General features: G+C 40.7%; 1 protein-coding gene across 2 annotated transcripts; it reads right to left on the minus strand.

The window, feature by feature from the left end:
• Positions 1-4034: 4034 nt before the first annotated feature.
• CARD6 (caspase recruitment domain family member 6) lies at positions 4035-18898 on the minus strand. Of its 2 annotated transcripts, none has more exons than XM_061393643.1 (3): positions 18576-18898; positions 16434-16979; positions 4035-7234 (listed from the first exon to the last, which is right to left on the minus strand). In XM_061393643.1, the coding sequence occupies exons 1-3, from the start codon at positions 18856-18858 to the stop codon at positions 4959-4961; spliced, it is 3105 nt and encodes a 1034-aa protein (XP_061249627.1). In that variant the 5' UTR covers positions 18859-18898; the 3' UTR covers positions 4035-4958. The 2 variants fall into 2 exon arrangements, with proteins under 2 accessions (XP_061249627.1, XP_061249626.1); XM_061393642.1 differs by having other exon boundaries at positions 16434-16982.
• Between the last annotated feature and the right edge of the window lie 311 nt (positions 18899-19209).

Below are 19209 nucleotides of genomic sequence, written 5' to 3' on the forward strand. Positions count from 1 at the left end.
TGCTGCGATTCATGGGGTTGCAAAGAGTTGGACACGACTGAGCGACTGATCTGATCTGATCCATCTTCCACCCTGCTCTGAACCCTAAAAGACTGACCTATATGAATAGCCTAGGTGAGCTCCTTGTTCTGTTTTTTGGTTAGGCCAGTCAAGGGGGAGAACACTGGCACATCAGAAGTAGGAATAGATACTCATCACCTGAGACACCTCCCCATGGATCACTGCAACCACCCAGACCCAAGACCCTTCCCACACAGCTCTTCTGCTGGGGAAAGCACACCCTCCCATTTCCCTTCAGACCTTGGAGTAATGATGTGTCTTGCTTTTACTAGATCCAGTCCTTTGCGCTGTTTTTACATCTGGCCTAACCCTTTATAAATAGTCCCTTTATTAAACTCTCCTCAGATTGTCCAGTTTGAATGTACCCTATACGTATCATTAACCCCAGATAGATACAGTCTGTTGGTGACAATTACCCAACAAGTTGTATTCTACAGGAATTAATCTTGAAGGATATGGAGAAAAGCTTTTAAAAACAGTACTTTTCTGCTCATTTTAGATGTTTAAACAACAAAAAATTTATTTTCAGTGAGAAACTTCACTTTTACACCAAATATTTTGTAGTTATGAACTAGTTACGCTTTTTTGCCTGCCAAAATTCATATGCACTGTCCTCTATTTCTTTCTTCACCTTTGCAGAAATCTTGAGAGAGGTTGAACACACTCTAAATGCTCCATGTTGATTATTTAATACATGTGCAAACAAATGAAGGATGCCTATTGCAGTATGAGAATGTTCTCAGGGATTATTTCTTTCAAAAGATCATTTCTCACCTGTTTGTTAGTGGGATTTCTTTGTAGGTGTCTTTGAAGACAATTTTGGGGTTTTTTCCCCCAGAAAAGACAAGAGGCTATTTTAATACTTACAACCAATATTAATTTTATAAAAGTTACAAATTCAAAAATCAGGGCTCTTAATTCAACTTATAAAACTCATTATTTTATTTCTAAGTTTAATTAAGTAGATTTAAAAATAATTTATATTTAAGTAGATTTAAAATTAAATTTAAATTAAGTTAAATTAAAATTAAATTTAAAATTAAATTAAATTAAAATTAAATCAAATCCCTTATGATTATACAGTGGAAGTGAGAAATAGATTTAAGGGCCTAGATCTGATAGATAGAGTGCCTGATGAACTATGGAATGAGGTTTGTGACATTGTACAGGAGACAGGGATCAAGACCATCCCCATGGAAAAGAAATGCAAAAAAGCAAAGTGGCTGTCTGAGGAGGCCTCACAACTAGCTGTGAAAAGAAGAGAAGCGAAAAGCAAAGGAGAAAAGGAAAGATATAAGCATCTGAATGCAGAGTTCCAAAGAATAGCAAAAAGAGATACGAAAGCTTTCTTCAGCGACCAATGCAAAGAAATAGAGGAAAACAACAGAATGGGAAAGACTAGAGATCTCTTCAAGAAAATTAGAGATACCAAGGGAACATTTCATGCAAAGATGGGCTCGATAAAGGACAGAAATGGTATGGACCTAACAGAAGCAGAAGATATCCAGAAGAGGTGGCAAGAATACACAGAAAAACTGTACAAAAAGATCTTCACGACCCAGATAATCACAATGGTGTGATCACTGACCTAGAGCCAGACATCCTGGAATGTGAAGTCAAGTGGGCCTTAGAAAGCATCACTACGAACAAAGCTAGTGGAGGTGATGGAATTCCAGTTGAGCTATTTCAGATCCTGAAAGATGATGCTGTGAAAGTGCTGCACTCAATATGCCAGCAAATTTGGAAAACTCAGCAGTGGCCACAAGACTGGAAAAGGTCAGTTTTCATTCCAGTCCCAAAGAAAGGCAATGCCAAAGAATGCTCAAACTACCGCACAATTGTACTCATCTCACACGCTAGTAAAGTAATGCTCAAAATTCTCCAAGCCAGGCTTCAGCAATATATGAACCGTGAACTTCCAGATGTTCAAGCTGGATTTAGAAAAGGCAGAGGAACCAGAGATCAAATTGCCAACATCCACTGGATCGGAAAAAGCAAGAGAGTTCCAGAAAAACATCTATTTCTGTTTTATTGACTATGCCAAAGCCTTTGACTATGTGGATCACAATAAACTATGGGAAATTCTGAAAGAGATGGGAATACCAGACCACCTGACCTGCCTTTTGAGAAATCTGTATGCAGGTCAGGAAGCAACAGTTAGAACTGGACATGGAACAACAGACTGGTTCCAAATAGGAAAAGGAGTTCGTCAAGGCTGTATATTGCCACCCTGTTTATTTAACTTATATGCAGAGTACATCATGAGAAAAGCTGCACTGGAAGAAACACAAGCTGGAATCAAGATTGCCGGGAGAAATATCAATAACCTCAGATATGAAGATGACACCACCCTTATGGCAGAAAGTGAAGAGGTTAAAAAGCCTCTTGATGAAAGTGAAAGTGGAGAGTGAAAAAGTTGGCTTAAAGCTCAACATTCAGAAAATGAAGATCATGGCATCCGGTCCCATCACTTCATAGGAAATAGATGGGGAAACAGTGGAAACAGTGGCAGACTTTATTTTTCTGGGCTCCAAAATCACTGCAGATGGTGACTGCAGCCATGAAATTAAAAGACGCTTACTCCTTGGAAGGAAAGTTATGTCCAACCTAGATAGCATATTGAAAAGCAGAGACATTACTTTGCTGACAAAGGTCCATCTAGTCAAGGCTATGGTTTTTCCAGTGGTCATGTATGGATGTGAGAATTGGACTGTGAAGAAGGCTGAGCACCGAAGAATTGATGCTTTTGAACTGTGGTGTTGGAGAAGACTCTTGACAGTCCCTTGGACTGCAGGAGATCCAACCAGTCCATTCTGAAGATCAGCCCTGGGATTTCTTTGGAAGGAATGATGCTAAAGCTGAAACTCCAGTACTTTGGCCACCTCATGTGAAGAGTTGACTTGTTGGAAAAGACTCTGATGCTGGGAAGGATTGGGGGCAGAAGGAGAAGGGCACAGCAGAGGATGAGATGGCTGGATGGCATCACTGACTCGATGGACGTGAGTCTGGGTGAACTCCGGGAGTTGGTAATGGACAGGGAGGCCTGGCGTGCTGCGATTCATGGGGTCGCAAAGAGTCGGACACGACTGAGCGACTGAACTGAACTGAAGATTTAAAATTAATTTCCTGAATTTCAATATTTTCCTTTAACGTGGCATTTTATTAATATTTAGGGTCACTCATAAAGTTAATTAAACTTCGCTTAGATTTTATTTTTAATTAGGATATAGTTAATCCACAGTGCTGTGTTAGTTTCAGGCATGCAGCAAAGTGGATCAGTTACACATATACATATATTCACTTATTTTAGATTATTTTCCCATATAGACTATTACAGCGTATTGAGAGTTCCTTGTACTATACAACAGGTTCTTGTTAGTTATTTATTTTACACATAGTAATATGTATATGTCAATCCCAATTTCCCAATTTATTCCCCCCTCATCCCCTGATAACTAACTTTGTTTTCTACATCTGTGACTCTTACTGTTTTGTAACTAAGTTCATTTGTACTCTTTTTTTAGATTTCACATATAACAGGAATCATATATTTGTCTTTCTGTGCCCTTACTTCACTCAGTATGACAATCTCTAGGTCAATCCATGGCACTGCAATTAAATATTTTAAATTTAATATTCCTTCTACTTAATGCTTCTAACTAGTAGAACTTAACCTAATGTTTAGGTTAAGACAATGTTTAATGTTTAGACAATGATGAATCTAATAAATTAAAGTTGAAAATTCTGCAACTCTTAAGTTCTCTTATACATTTCAGTGCTTTTTACAGACTTTGTAAACCTATCTTAAGCTTTTCAATTTAATAAAATCACAACTCTAAAATTAAAAATTCAGTTTTACATTTTAAGTTGGAGTCATGAGGCTAATATATCAGATCCTCAAATTAGTCAAATTATCTTAACTATGACAGATATTAAATATTTAAAATATGAAACATACACAATCACTCCAAAAGTTTAGGCAAAATAATTAACTTTATTGGTTGTCAGTTCGTTATTTCTATACATAAGGGGCAAATAAGCTTTATCATCCAAGCAATCTGGGGCTATTACTGCAAGCAAGTTGATTTAAAAATTCCAAACAAACAGGGTTATCTGCTTAGTGACTGATATCAAACATAAAATTTTTGACCAAAACATCCCTAGAGCAGCCAACATCTAGGAAAATTTTTCCTGCAACACTGAGGCTATTTGAGCCCTATTTTATGATCACCTTGAAATTAAAGGCTTCATCCTTACTTGTGAAAACAAGTGAAATAGTTTTATAGCCTCTATGCCCTAGATTAAGTTGTGCGTGCTTAATCGCTTAGTCATGTCTGACTCTTTGCAACCCCATGGACTGTAGTCTGCCAGGCTCCTCTGTCCATGGGGATTCTCCAGGCAGGAATTCTGGAGTGGGTTGCCATGCTGTCCTCGAGGGGGTCTTCCCAACCCAGGGATTGAACACAGGTCTCCTGCATTGTAGGCAGATTCTTTACCGTCTAAGCCACCAGGGAAGCCCAAGAATACTAGAGTAGGTACCTATCCCTTCTCCAGGGGCTCTTCCTGACCCAGAAATTGAACCAGGGTCTGAATTCTTTACCAGCTAAGCTACCAGGGGTTCAAGTTATATATTACCAAATATTCAAGATTGTATTCAATTTATTATTTACTGCTTGATTCTATTTTTTATTCTTTTCATATTTTTCCCTTTTCTGTAGGGCCATAATTCTCACAGATATTTTTATAATATCCAGTTGTGCTGTGTATATCTTGTTTCCTGTGTCATGCTAATGATAGTACATTTTTACCATCACTGCCACTCTCCTCCAGGCTACCCTATATACAATAGGAAAGGCCTGGGCAAAGGATACATTGCATAGGTCCCTAGTGTAAACATTTTAATGCTTCCCTCCCCTCTTGGGCCCTGGTCTTGGGCAATATGCCTTAGCCTGTGAAGGACCAGTATGAGATGACTTGGGTTGAGTGGGTTTGGGCTGAAAAGGTTTAGATTGGGAGGACTGGGGCTGGCATGGCTTGGGCTGAGTGGATTTGGATGGCGAACTTTCAGCTCGGGGGGCCTGGTGCTGAGTGGGCTTGGTTTGAGTGGGTTTGGGTTGAAAGGGCACAGGTTGGGAGGGTTTGTGCTGGGACTGTTTGACCTGGGGTGACTTGTGCTGATTAGGTCTGAATTGAGAGCTGGGCAAATACATGCTGTAGGACATAGGATGGAATCCCATTTGGAAAGATGGATTTGAAGGCCCACCTTGTGTCTTCAGCTTAGCTCCTTGCTGAGGGGCAGTCCTTCTTGGTTTTTGTGTGGCTCCTGCTGCTTGAAAGGCTTGATGATGAGGATTTTCAATATGGGGTTTTGTTCTCATGGATGTTCTCACTGTCTCTGTTGGCTTTGTTCCCCTGGCACTGACTTGCCCAGGCTTCCCAACTGCTCCTCCTGGCCATGAACCCAGGGAATGGAGGTGACCTACCTGGGAGTCCTCTTTCCCAGACCTTTCAAGGGTTCCTATTGTCTGTGGTCTCTGAGGCCAGGCCGGTATATGCTGAGACATGGGTCTTGGTGGTCTCCCAAAAGTTCTACCCATGTGATGTCTCCAAGGAGTTCCTGAAAATCTCATAAATGTTTCACCTGAATAAAATCTCTGGGGCTGGAAATATTGAATTCCAAAACGTTTGCCTGGACTATGTGCCCTTGTATTCTGAAAGGGCAAAGGATGGAACCTCTTAGGCCTCTGCTGTAACCAGAAGCGGGAGCCCATAGCCCAAGGGGCTTTCAAAGAAACATGGTTAAAGTTACCTCCAATTCTGGCTGGTAAAGGATGGAAGTTTCTCAGAGGAGGCATGAATACTGGGGTGAGATGGAAATTCTGACGATTTTGGTTGATCTGACAACTAGTCTCAGACATCTTAGCAGGGCTTTCAGATGAGTTTTTTCGCTGACTGTGTCTTTGTGATCCCTCATCTTCAGCTGCTCCAGCCAAGTTTTCACTAGGGGAAACTTGAATCCCCTGAATGTTCTCAAAGTCTTGGTCTACCTGTATCCCTAACTCTCTGGCCAGGGGGGCCATGTCTTCCACAGACACACATTTGAGTGAAGAGGACATCACTTCTTGGAGGGCAGCTTGAAGACCCTCCATGTTCCCTCCTCTCTGCCCTACTTCCTCCTCCTCCCAAAACAGTAGTTGTGATGGCTTCAACTTCAGGACCCTCTGGAAAACCTGAGCCTCTTCACTCTCCCTGGCCTGGGGACTGAGCACAAAGTAGCATCTTTCAATGGCAGCTTCTCCTAAAAACATTAGCAAGTCCCATTCCTTCTCACCTAGGCAGTCAGTTAAAAAAAACACAGCTGAGGAAACCTCCATTAAGAAACCAAACTGTGTCCAAAAACTTTCTAGATCTCCACGAAGGTTGGCCACAGCAACAGGCTTCTGGGGGAAACTGGGGCTTTCACTTAAACTGCTGCTATCAGGAAAACACCATGTTATCTCAACCAGGCCATCAGAGATCTGCCGGGGAAGCACCTGAACAGGTAAGTCCTGATGAAGAAAGATTTTGTGTGACTTCAGATGGGCAGGGCTGAGCAGGGCATTGAGGATTCTGGACTTGGAAAAGCTACAGTATCCTAGACGCACAAAAGAGATGACAGGCATCTTCATGAGAGTCAGAAACTTTTCTGTATCCCCTGTAGGCCCTCCTGAAGACTGTGTCGACTGCTCCTTCACAATGTCCTTCATGGCCCCTAGCATTAAAATGCTTCTGTTGTTTTCTGCATCTGGCAGTAGCAGGGGAAGAGCAAACCGGCAATGATACATGTTTGACATGACTTCACGTTGCAAAGAGCTGTCTGAAGACAGCAAAGAGGCGCAAAGGACATCCAGGGGATTAATGGTTTCTGTTTCTTTAATTTCCAAGTTCTCTACTCCAGTCAGCAATTCCCCTTTGCTCTCTTCACCCAGAACCTTGGGTCTGAGGACTGAATCTCTGGCTGTCACATCCAGTGCTTGAACTTTCATCAGGAAGTTCCAAGCCAAGTCACTTGGCGTCTCAGGCACCCACGTACATCCTCGGTCTAAGGAGAATTGTTTCACAAAGTCTGGCAGAATCTTTCTGCTTGTGTCCAGGTTCAAACAGGACAGGACATCTTTAAACACATTTTTTCTTTCTGTAGGAAGAAAAGATATAGTCAGTGAATGTCATGCTCAGCATCTAAGCTTCCTTCACTGACTTTTAAAATTAAGTAATTGATATTTTCTTTGGAAAAAAGAAAAGATGGTCCACCATCTTTCTGTTCTTTTTGTGGTTGAGTAATATGCAAAGTACATCATGAGAAACGCTGGGCTGGAGGAAGCACAAGCTGGAATCAAGATTGCCAGGAGAAATATCAATAACCTCAAATATGAAGATGACACTACTCTAATGCCAGAAAGTGAAGAACTAAAGAGCCTCTTGATGAAAGTGAAAGAGGAGAGTGAAAAAGTTGGCTTAAAGCTCAACATTCAGAAAACTAAGATCATGGCATCTGGTCCCATCACTTCATGGGAAATAGATGGGGAAACAGTGGAAACAGTGTCAGACTTTATTTTGGGGGGCTCCAAAATCACTGCAGATGGTGATTGCAGCCATGAAATTAAAAGACGCTTACTCCTTGGAAGGAAAGTCATGACCAACCTAGATAGCATATTCAAAAGCAGAGACATTACTTTGCCAACAAAGGTCTGTCTAGTCAAGTCTGTGGTCTTTCCAATGGTCATGTGTGGATGTGAGAGTTGGACTGTGAAGAAAGCTGAGCACCAAAGAATTGATGCTTTTAAACTGTGGTGTTGGAGAAGACTCTTGAGAGTCCCTAGGACTGCAAAGAGATCTAACCAGTCCATCCTAAAGGAGATCCGTCCTGGGTGTTCATTGGAAGGACTGATGCTGAAGCTGAAACTCCAATATTTTGGCAACCTCATGCAAAGAGTTGACTCATTGGAAAAGACCCTGATGCTGGGAGTGATTGGGGGCAGGAGGAGAAGGGGATGACAGAGGATGAGATGGCTGGATGGCATCACCGACTCAATGGACATGAGTTTGGGTAAACTCCGGGAGTTGGTGATGGACAGGGAGGCCTGGCATGCTGCGATTCATGGGGTTGCAAAGAGTCAGACACGACTGAGTGACTGAACTGAACTAAACTGAATATTCCATTATATATATGTTCCACAACTTCTTTATTCATTAATCTGTTGATGGAGGAGGGATGGAATGGTGTGGGAGATGGAAGGGTGGTTCAAAAGGGAGGGGACATATGTACATGTATGGCTCATTCCTGTAGATGTATGGTAGAAACCAACACAATATGGTAAAGCAATTATCCTCCAACTTGAATTTTTTAAAAAGATGAAACAAGTAAAGTGAAAGTACTGTTTCATCACCCTGCCAAGTCTACTTTCCAAGAGATATGTCTATATGGTGTGGTATGTTTCCTTCTCTTCCTTTTTCAATACATATGCAGAAGTACATATGTAGACGTACATATGTATATGTACTTGCATATGTAGAAGTACACAGTTTGGTATAATGGATGCTATTTTATTCTATAAATGATATTATACCAAATGATTTTTCAACTTCTTTTCACTCAGTGGTATTCCTTGCAAATTCTTCCAAGTAAGTATATACAGAGAACTACTTAATTCATTTTATGAATCCATTGTACTTAATGGTTTGGAAGAACCACTATTTATTTAACCATTGTCTACTGATGATCATTCAGGTTTTCGAAATTTTTGGCTACGTTCATATGCAGTAATGAAAAAACCTGTTAATTCTTCTTTATACATATGTATAAGGAACTCACCAGGTAGATACTGATTTATTTATTAAATGTTAACTTTTGCTAAACTTTGGAGAAATGGAAGATTTTGTCTTCTCAGAATTTACATGTTCTATATAATTTTTCCTGATGTCCTTTTCCAATTTATATTCTAGCCGCTTATTGAGAGGACAGAGATAGTGCTAAGTAGAGAAAGAAAATCAGAGAGCATTTTCTGCTCCTGATGGATAGTAACGTAGCATAAGCTTCTTGGATCCCTTGTAAAAATAGCCTAGAAGAAACAGTAGACATGAGAGAAAGTGTAGGTTTCAAGAATTAACAAAAGGAACTCTAAGAAATCCTTCAACAGTCTGAAAGTTGCTTGAACTGGTGCATCTGATGGGTAAGAAGGTAAGGGAGGAGTTGAGGCCAGCATGAAGGATCCCCAGAGGAGGCAGAGAGAAGTAAGAAGAGGGATTGCAGAAAACATATAAGTTCTGCTCTTGCCTCTCCCCTGCCTACCCCCTGCTTTTCCTTAGGACAACCATCCTCTGTTTCTTCAGCACAGAAATTGGTACCCACACAGCCCAAGCCAGATGCCAAATCTTGACAAGGTAATATCAGGCTACTGTGGAATAGTACAGTGACATGTCTAACAAGCACAGAGATGAATGAAAAATTAAGAAGCAATCATTTCTAGAACCCAGTACCATTTTTGCAAATTAAAAATTCATGAAAATAGCCCAGGTAAGGCAAAAAGAAATGATTGGAGATTTTAGCTGCCAGTTGATCAATGGAGACCCACTCCAAGATGACCCAAATATTGGACATAGAAAATAAGAATTTTAAAAGTAGCTATCTTAACTATTTTCAAGAATTTACAATAATATAAACCCATAATGAATAATTTAGTAGAAATTACCAGGAAAAAAGAAGAAAGCATTTAAAAATTTAAATTCTTGAACTAAAAAGCGTAATATCTGAATTTTTTCAAAAATAAGTATATGGACTTTTAAAAAGACTGGAAATGACAGAAGAAAAATTCAGTGTACTTAGAGATATAGTAATAGAAATGATCCAGTCTAAAGAATAAGGATAAAAAATACTTTTTAAAAAATGAACAGAGCCTCAGGGACCTTGGAAAAAACGTCAGAAACTCTAACATACATGTACTTGGAATCTCAAAAAGAGAAGGGGAACAAGTGGGACAAAAAATATTTGGATAAATAACAGCTTAAAATTTTCCAAATTTGGGGGAGGGGAAATTCCAAATTTAGAGATACATAAATCCTACATAAGATGAAAACAAAGAGAATCGCACCTAGACACATCAGAGTTAATCACAGAAAACATTTTAAGGAAAACATCTTGAAATCAACCAGAAGAAAAATAGCACAACGCAAGAGGGAACAATGATAAAATGACAACAATTGCACTCATCTCACATGCTAGTAAAGTAATGCTCAAAATTCTCCAAGCCAGGCTTCAACAATATATGAACCATGAACTTCCAGATGTTCAAGCTGGTTTTAGAAAAGGCAGAGGAACCAGAGATCAAATTGCCAACATCCGCTGGATCATCGAAAAAGAAAGAGAGTTCCAGAAAAACATCTATTTCTGCTTTACTGACTATGCCAAAGCCTTTGACTGCATGCATCACAATAAACTATGGGAAATTCTGAAAGAGATGGGAATACCAGACCACCTGATCTGCCTCTTGATAAACCTGTATACAGGTCAGGAAGCAACAGAACTGGACATGGAACAACAGACTGGTTCCAAATAGGAAAAGGAGTACGTCAAGGCTGTATTTTGTCACCCTGCTTATTTAACTTATATGCAGAGTACATCATGAGAAATGCTGGGCTGGAGGAAGCACAAGCTGGAATCAAGATTGCCAGGAGAAATATCAATAACCTCAGATATGCAGATGACACTACCCTAATGGCAGAAAGTGAAGAAGAACTAAAGAGCCTCTTGATGAAAGTGAAAGAAGAGAGTGAAAAAGTTGGCTTAAAGTTCAACATTCAGAAAACGAAGATCATGGCATCTGGTCCCATCACTTCATGGGAAATAGATAGGGAAACAGTGGAAACAGTGTCAGACTTTATTTTTGGGAGCTCCAAAATCACTGTGGATGGTGATTGCAGCCATGAAATTAAAAGACATTTGCTCCTTGGAAGGAATGTTATGACCAATCTAGACAGCATATTAAAAAGCAGAGACATTACTTTGCCAACAAAAGTCCGTCTACTCAAGGCTATGGTTTTCCCAGTAGTCATGTACGGATGTGAGAGTTGGACTATAAAGAAAGCTGAGTGCAGAATAATTGATGCTTTGAACCGTGGTGTTGGAGAAGACTCTTGAGAGTCCCTTGGACTGCAAGGAGATCCAACCAGTCCATCCTAAATGAGATCAGTCCTGGGTGTTCATTGGAGGGACTGATGTTGAAGCCAAAAGTCTGATACTTTGGCCACCTAATGTGGAGAGCTGACTCATTTGAAAAGACCCTGATGCTGGGAAAGATTGAGGGCAGGAGGAGAAGGGGACAACAGAGGATGAGATGGTTGGATGGCATCACCAACACGATGGACATGGGTTTGGGTGGACTCCGGGAGTTGGTGACGGACAGGGAAGCCTGGCGTACTGCGGTTCATTGGGTCACAAAGATTCAGACACAACTGAGCAACTGAATTGAAGGAAACTGAGCATCAGAAAGAATGGAAGCCAAATGACAGAAATGATAATCGATCATTTCTGAAGGCAAAAAGGCACCAGTCTAAAATTCCTTACAGGAAACGTATTCTTCTGGATTGAAGGCAAAATGAAGACATGTTTCAATAAACAAAAAATAAATAAAATTCTTCAGGCTAACAGGGAATAACAGCAAACAAAAACTTGAATCTTCAGGAAGAAGAAAGAGCAGAGAAAATGATAAATTTATGGGTTCCTGGACTTCCGCTGGTGGTGCTAGTGGTAAAGCACCCACCTGCCAATGCAGGAGACATTAGAGACCTGGGTTTGATCATTGACTGATCCCAAATAGTATAAACTAGAAGGGAAAGTGAAAGTGCAGTTGCTCAGTCGTGTCTGACTCTTTGCGACCCCATGGACTGTAGCCTACCAGGAAGAGAGTTGATTATATAACCTATATCCGAATTGACTCTATACATTGCAGAGTACACAGGCATTGCCTTAAGTCTTCCTAAGACTTCAATTTGAGATGCAGTGATGGGGTGGGGAGGGGTGGGAAGAAAGTGGCCTAAAATTTAACATGACAAAAAGCATTACGATCCTTCTCTTTTGAATCAGATGTATTTGATTTCCACCACCCCACCCCTCCCCCCGGTCCAGGTCTCAGCTGCATAGACAAATGTTACAGAGGAAAGAGAGCATAGCCATAAATTTTTATTAAAAATTTTTTTTTATCCTGCAGTCAACTAGAGTGGATTGGAAACTGTTAGAATTATATACAGTCATAACTGCATTATTATTGAAACTTTTCTTGACCTGTTTTCCTAAGGCTATGTCAAATACAAATTGGCACTTGCCAAGGGCATTTTCCATCTGCCTCTTTGGAGACTGAGTCCTGTGCTGCTGCAGCTATTGACCTTCAACATGCCCTGAAGGCGGTTCAGGGTGGAGAATGTGGCATTTTGTTGCTGCAGGAAAACTGGTGGAACAGGCCTTGAGATGGTTAGATATTTTCAGGAACTGATTTCATGATCCCAATCCTAACACTTTCTCATATCCAGAAAAGCACTCAGTCCCTTCATGGTGACATCAGCTCCTGGTGGCTAGCAGAAAACCTTTTGTAAAATAAATGCTTGATTGTGTGATATCCTCCTTCACCAAAAATCATATATATTGACCTTCCCCCACTACTCCTTTGGAGCAGTTTCTCAGAGCTATCTGAAGTGCTGTCTACCCTACTGCAGTCCTCATTTTAACTCAAATAAAACTTAACTTGCAACTCTCATGTTGCACATCTTTCTTTAGTCAACAAGTGTTAGATTGGTTGCAAAACTAGCCCCAAGTAATGGCTTTCCTGGGTTTCCCTGGTGGCTCAGATGGTAAAGAATCTGCCTGCAAAGCAGGAAAACCAGGTTTGATCCCTGGGTCAGGAATACCCCCTGGAGGAGGGCACGGTAATCCAGTCCAGTATTCTTGCCTGGAGAATTCTATGGACAGAGGAGCCTGGCAGGCTACAGTCCATGGGGTTGCAAAGAGTCGGACACGACTGAGCGACTAAGACACAATGACTTTCTGGTATCCACACCTTTTGTAATATTACTTTGCAAGAGATGCAGCCTATTCTTCCCCAACCCTTAAAGCTTTGAGACTTGCTTTTGCCAACAGAATGTGGCAGAAGTCAAACAGTGTTATGGATTGAATTGTATCCCCTACAAAAAGATGCTAATCCTCCCAGTACTTCAGAATGTGGCCTTACTTGTGAATAGGGTCATTACAGAGGTCATCAACTTAAAATGAGGTTATTAAGGTGGGCCCTAATGCAATTTGATCAGTGTCCTAATTAAAAGAAGAAATTTGAAAACATACACATGCACCAAAGGAAATGACTTGAAGACACCAGAGAGAAGATGGTCTTCAAGGCAGAGAATTCCAGAGGCTACTGGAAGCTGGGAGAGAGAACTGGAACAGGTCCTTCCCCTAATGTCTTCAAAAAGAGTATAACCCTGCCAACACCTTGGTTTCAGTCTCCACCTCCATGTCTGTAAAACAATATATTTCCCATTGTTCTAAGCCACCTTTTTGTATTATCTTACTGTGGCGGCCCTAGGAAACCTATCATACAGATGGCATGATAGTTCTGAGTCTAAGCCTCAAAATGCCTTCAGGACTCTGTCTCTGTCTCTCTGACTCCTCTGGTCTCACTATAAGAATATGCCTGACATAGTCTGAGAGTTAGCTCAGACTAGCTTGTTAGAGGGCATGGCAATCCACTCCAATATTCTTGCCTGGAGAACCCCATGGGTAGAGGAGCCTGGTGGTCTACAGTCCATGGGGTTGCAGAAAGTCAACTGAATCAACTGACCATGCATGCACAGCTTGCTAGAAGATGAGAAATGAGCCAATAGCTTGCTGACCACCGATACAGAAGTAAACCCAGAGAAGACCAGAAGAATGCCTGCCAACTATAGACATATAAAAATTATACACTCTTACTGATTTAAGTGACCCTAATTTTGAGGTGCCTATTAATTTATTATGGCAAATAAATAATACAGAAAAAAACATGCAAAACAAAAAACAAAACAGTATCATGCAAGAAACATATAATATTGGAATGTTACCTATGGAAGAAGGTGCATAAGGAATAGAGAAAAAAGTCAAATAGATTAAAAAAAGGAGGCGGTTGCAAAATAATGCTGATGGTATGCAATGAAAAAGTAATTCAACCCTATGTAACTATTGTAATATATTTAAAAAATTAAGAATGAGGTCTAAAAGCAACTATGAATCGGGAAGGTATAGGGAGTAGGACAAGAGTTGTGTTATAGGTTGAATTATATACCCCTCAAATTCATAGGTTGAAATTCTAAGACCCAGTATCTCAGAATGTAGTGGTATTTAGAAATGGAGTCATTGTAGATATATAGTTGGTTAAGATGAGGTCATTACAGTGAGCCCTGGTCCTGTGACTGTTACCCTTATAAAATAAGAAAATTTGGGAATTCCTTGGTGTTCCAGTGGTTGGGATTTTGAGTTTCTCCTGCAGGGGGCTTGGGTTCCATCCCTGGTCAGTTCAGTTCAGTTCAGTCATTCAGTCATGTCCAACTCTTTGCGATCCCATGGACTGCAGCACAGGGAACTATTAATAGGACCCGGCAAACTGCATGCTGTGGCCAAAAAACAAAAGAAAAAGGGGAAATGTGAACACAGAGACATGAACCCAGGAAGACAACCACGTGAAGATAAAGGCAGATTGTAGGGGATGGGAGGTAGAGTGCTTCCTCAAGCCAGAGAATTCTAAAGATTTCCAGCAAACTACCAGAAGCTAGGAACAGATTCTTTCTACAGCCTTCGGAAGGAACCAACACTATATACACCTCCAGACTTCCAGCCTGCAAACTGTGAGACAACATATTTCTATTGTTTTTTTTTCTTGCAGCCATGAAATTAAAAGATGCTTGCTCCTTGGAAGAAAAGTTATGACCAACCTAGACAGCATATTAAAAAGCAGAGACATTACTTTGCCAAAAAAGGTCCATCTAGTCAAGGCTATGGTTTTTCCAGTGGTCATGTATGGATGTGACAGTTGGACCATAAAGAAAGCTGAGAGCTGAAGAACTGATGCTTTTAAACTGTGGTGTTGGAGAAGACTCTTGAGAGTCCCTTGGACTGCAAGGAAATAACAACCAGTCAATCCAAAAGGAAATCAGTCCTGAATATTCATTGGAAGGACTGATGCTGAAGCTGAAGCTCCAATACTTTGGCTACCTGATGCGAAGAACTGACTCACTGGAAAAGACCCTGATGCTGGCAAAGATTAAAGGCAGGAGGAGAAAGGGACAACAGAGGATGAGATGGTTGGATGGCATCATGGACATGAGTTTGAGCAAGCTCTGGGAGTTGGTGATGGACAGGGAAGCCTGATAGGAAGCAGTACATGGGGTTGCAAAGAGTCAGACACGACTGAATGACTGAACTGAACTGATTGTTTAAGCTACCAAGTTTGTGGTGCCACTCTGTTACAGCATCCTAGTAACCAGGTCAAGGTGTGCAGAGGAGGAAATTACTCTTTTCTGACCCATAATTGGATTATGGATTTGGGCTGAATGTGAGTTGGTAGTTACCTTCCCCTTCTATATTCAGAACTTGGTGGTGTTTATTTTCCCAGACAATATCTCTCTGAATTAAGCATTTCTCCTATTTTTAATTTTCATTAAGAAATATTCAAATTCAAGGTACTGGTATAATCTTCCTCATTGAAATGGCAATATTTGGATAGCTCAAGACAAGCATTATTTTGGGACCTTATCCATTTACCACAAATTCCTCTCCTGTTTCTGCTTTAATATTTAGGTCTATAATCCCCATATTCTATTGGTCACAAAGGTTCTAAAATAATTTAACAGACTTAATCTGAGGTACAGAAGGCAACAGCTAAAATTAGTGGTTAGCAACTTGTTATATGTGTGATGGAGGTGACTGCAGAAGCCTAAAAGTTCATAGTCAATACTTACTTTATCTATACTGTCCACTTGGAGAAGGGCATGGCAACCCACTCCAGTACTCTTACCTGGAGAATCCCCATGGATAGAGGAGCCTGGCAGGCTACAGTCCATGGGGTTGCAAAGAGCTGGACACGATTGAAGGAACTTCACACATATGCACATACTGTCCACTATTTCTAGGTCCTGGGTTTTCCTCCCTGTCAACACCCACCTCTGAGGAAACTCCAAGTTAGAGAAGTCCAAGGAATTTCTGAGGAGCTGCTTTTCTGCTTTCATGTGGTGCCCTTCCTCAGTCCCCTCCTTGTTATGATACTGCAATCAAGATTTAAGTTTTTGCCTAAGTAACTCTACACACACGATTCCCATACCTTCCATACTTTTCTCCTCTTCCTCCTCCAATGACATGCCAGTTTCTGGATCCTCATAATGCTGTTCTTCATCAGAGAACTCCGTGGTTTCAAGGTACACAGAATCCTCTCTGTCATCATAGAGGCCTCCTGGGTCACTGTAAGCCTCCTCTTCCAAGGTGATGTTTGCCTCTTCAGAGTACCCCACAGATTCTAGATAGTCCTCTTGTTCTAAGTATAAAGAATCGTCTGGATCCTCATATCTCTGTCCATCCTGTAAATACTCAATTGTTGCTGGAAATTCGTACTCAACGATCTCAACTGACTGTGGCGATGTGAATTTTGATGTGTTATCTTCCTTCTCATTTTCCTTTGAGGACCAAGCAGTTTCCTGATAACTAGTTTTCTTGTCTGTGAAAGACTCAGAGGTTTCTAAATCCATGCATTCTTTCTCTTTAAAGGACGTGGTGATCTCAGGGTTCTCAGGCTGTTTCTCTCCAGAAAGGAAAACATCTTCTTTGCTTGCGCCTATCGGTAGAGGTGGCTCTATATACTCATGTTTCAAAACTTCTGGAAAGAATAAGAAAGTTTGAGAGATATTTATTTTCTCTCTCGAAATTAACAGATGTTATATTAGGGAGTTTCCATGACCTCAAAGCATCATCTCTCTATTTCATTAGATGATAGGAATACATACATAAATGGCAATAAGTCAGCTCAGAACTTTCTTTCTCCCACTGAAAAATATCAGATCACACTCCTGCCAAGCTCAAAAGTTTGAGTCTTTCACAGCAAACTCAAAGGGTAAGTGGATGAAATAGAAAACCTGAATCCTTTGTTTACTTGTGGATTTACTGTAATCCAAAATCAGGCTTCCCTGGTAGCTCAAATGGTAAAGAATCTGCCTGCAATGCAGGAGATTTGAGCTCGAGCCTGGGTTACAAGGTTCCTTTAGAGAAGGAAACAGCAATCCACTCCAGTATTCCTGCCTGGAAAGTCCCATGGACAGAGGAGCCTGGTGTGCTGCAGTCCATGAGGTTGCAAAGAGCTGGAAATGACTGAGTGAATAACACTTTCAACACCAGCTCAGACTTTCTAGGGTCATTGCTAATGAAATTTGACCCTAATAATTTCTAATGAAGAAGTGAGTAGCTCCTATTTAGAATAAATCCTGGAAATGCTAAGACCTATATCTCTAAGCATATGGGTCCTGTACTACATTAAAAACCATTAGCATTAATATTTTTATCTTAGCCTCTGCCTCTCTGTGCTGTGCTTAGTTGCTCAGTTGTGTCTGACTTTTTGCAACCACATGGACTGTAGCCCACCAGGCTCCTCTGTCCATGGAGGTCCTCCAGGTTAAGAATACTGGAGTGGGTTGCCATGCCGTCCTCCAGGGGATCTTTTCAACCCAGGGATAGAACCCAGGTCTCCTGCTCTGCAGGCAGATTCTTTATCATCTGAGTCACCAGGGAAACCCAAGAATACTGGAGTGGGTAGCCTATCCATTCTCCAGGGGATCTTTCCAACCCAGGAATCAACCAGGGTCTCCTGCATTGCAGGCGGATTCTTTACCAGCTGAGCTACCACGGAAGCCCTAAATGCTCCCTATTTGCCACTAATTATCATTGAACATTGAAAAATTAGCATTTGACTTGCTCCAAAAATTGAGGATTCTGCTGACATTCTTCTTACAGAGAAAATGAAATTGCTAATACACCACATATGTGTGTCAAAAATTATTTTCCCTCTATTTTCAAAATGGCCATACTAAGTGAAAGATGCAGCTTTTGGTCTTAAGGTTGTTAATACCTATGAATTCACTTACTTGATAAAGAAGTCCCAATGTATCACTAACAGTAGTCTCTTTCCAATTATAAGTATTTCTGGATGTCACTGTCAGAACAGTAAGACATTTATACCAGCAAGAAAACAACTGCTGGTTTTGGATTGTGTTTGAACAAAAAAGTTATAAATCCTCCAGAACAATAACATACATCATTCCCTGCTTTTTAAATCTTGGACACTTTTCCCTTTTATCATATTTCACTGAAAATTATCTCCAGGAGAATGACAAATGAAAATAAAGGGTAGTCATTTTCTTTTTTTTCAGGAAAACTGCCTCCTCCCTCTCAGCCCAAAAAGTGTAGAAATTTAACCTACCTTGATTTAAGTTGCAAATGGTAGCTGACTGGGAAAAAGTATTAAACAAACAGTTGAGGAAAAGCTGACAGCTCACTTCTCCTTTTTTCTGTACCAAAATCAACAGCTTCCGACTTTTCTTCAGGGGATCTGTAATATTCTCCAGAATCTCATACTCTTCCTCAGAAATCAGCTTCCGAGAGGTTAACGTATCTAAGATACAATCAGGATCCTGTTGTAGGATTTCTAATAACTTTTTTCTTTCTTTTTCTATGATCTGGGACGGAACACTCCCAGCAGCCATTGTTCCTGTTTTCTGCAGACCAGGAAATGAACTATGAAACTGTTTCAATGCAGAAACACAAGTTTGGTTTTGCTTTTTTTTTTTTTTTTAAAGGCAGAGTAATGCGTTTTGGCAAAGATTAACCATGTCAGTGACCCTTAGTGTTGGAGAGAGTGGATAAAAACTAGCCAAACAGTTTGGGGGAATCCAGCCATGAGCCCCCACAGATCCTTATAGATTATTTACCTTTTTTTTTTTTTTTTTGATGACTTGTCTCAGTCTCATATGGTTTAGCCTCCAAGAACTCTTTCTCTGAGAAGAGCCTCTTGAACTTCAGATTCCTTGCTCTGAACTCTTATCTGCAATATCAAG

The sequence above is a fragment of the Bos javanicus genome, chromosome 20 (assembly GCF_032452875.1).
Source record: "Bos javanicus breed banteng chromosome 20, ARS-OSU_banteng_1.0, whole genome shotgun sequence".
Classification (NCBI taxonomy): Eukaryota; Metazoa; Chordata; class Mammalia; order Artiodactyla; family Bovidae; genus Bos; species Bos javanicus.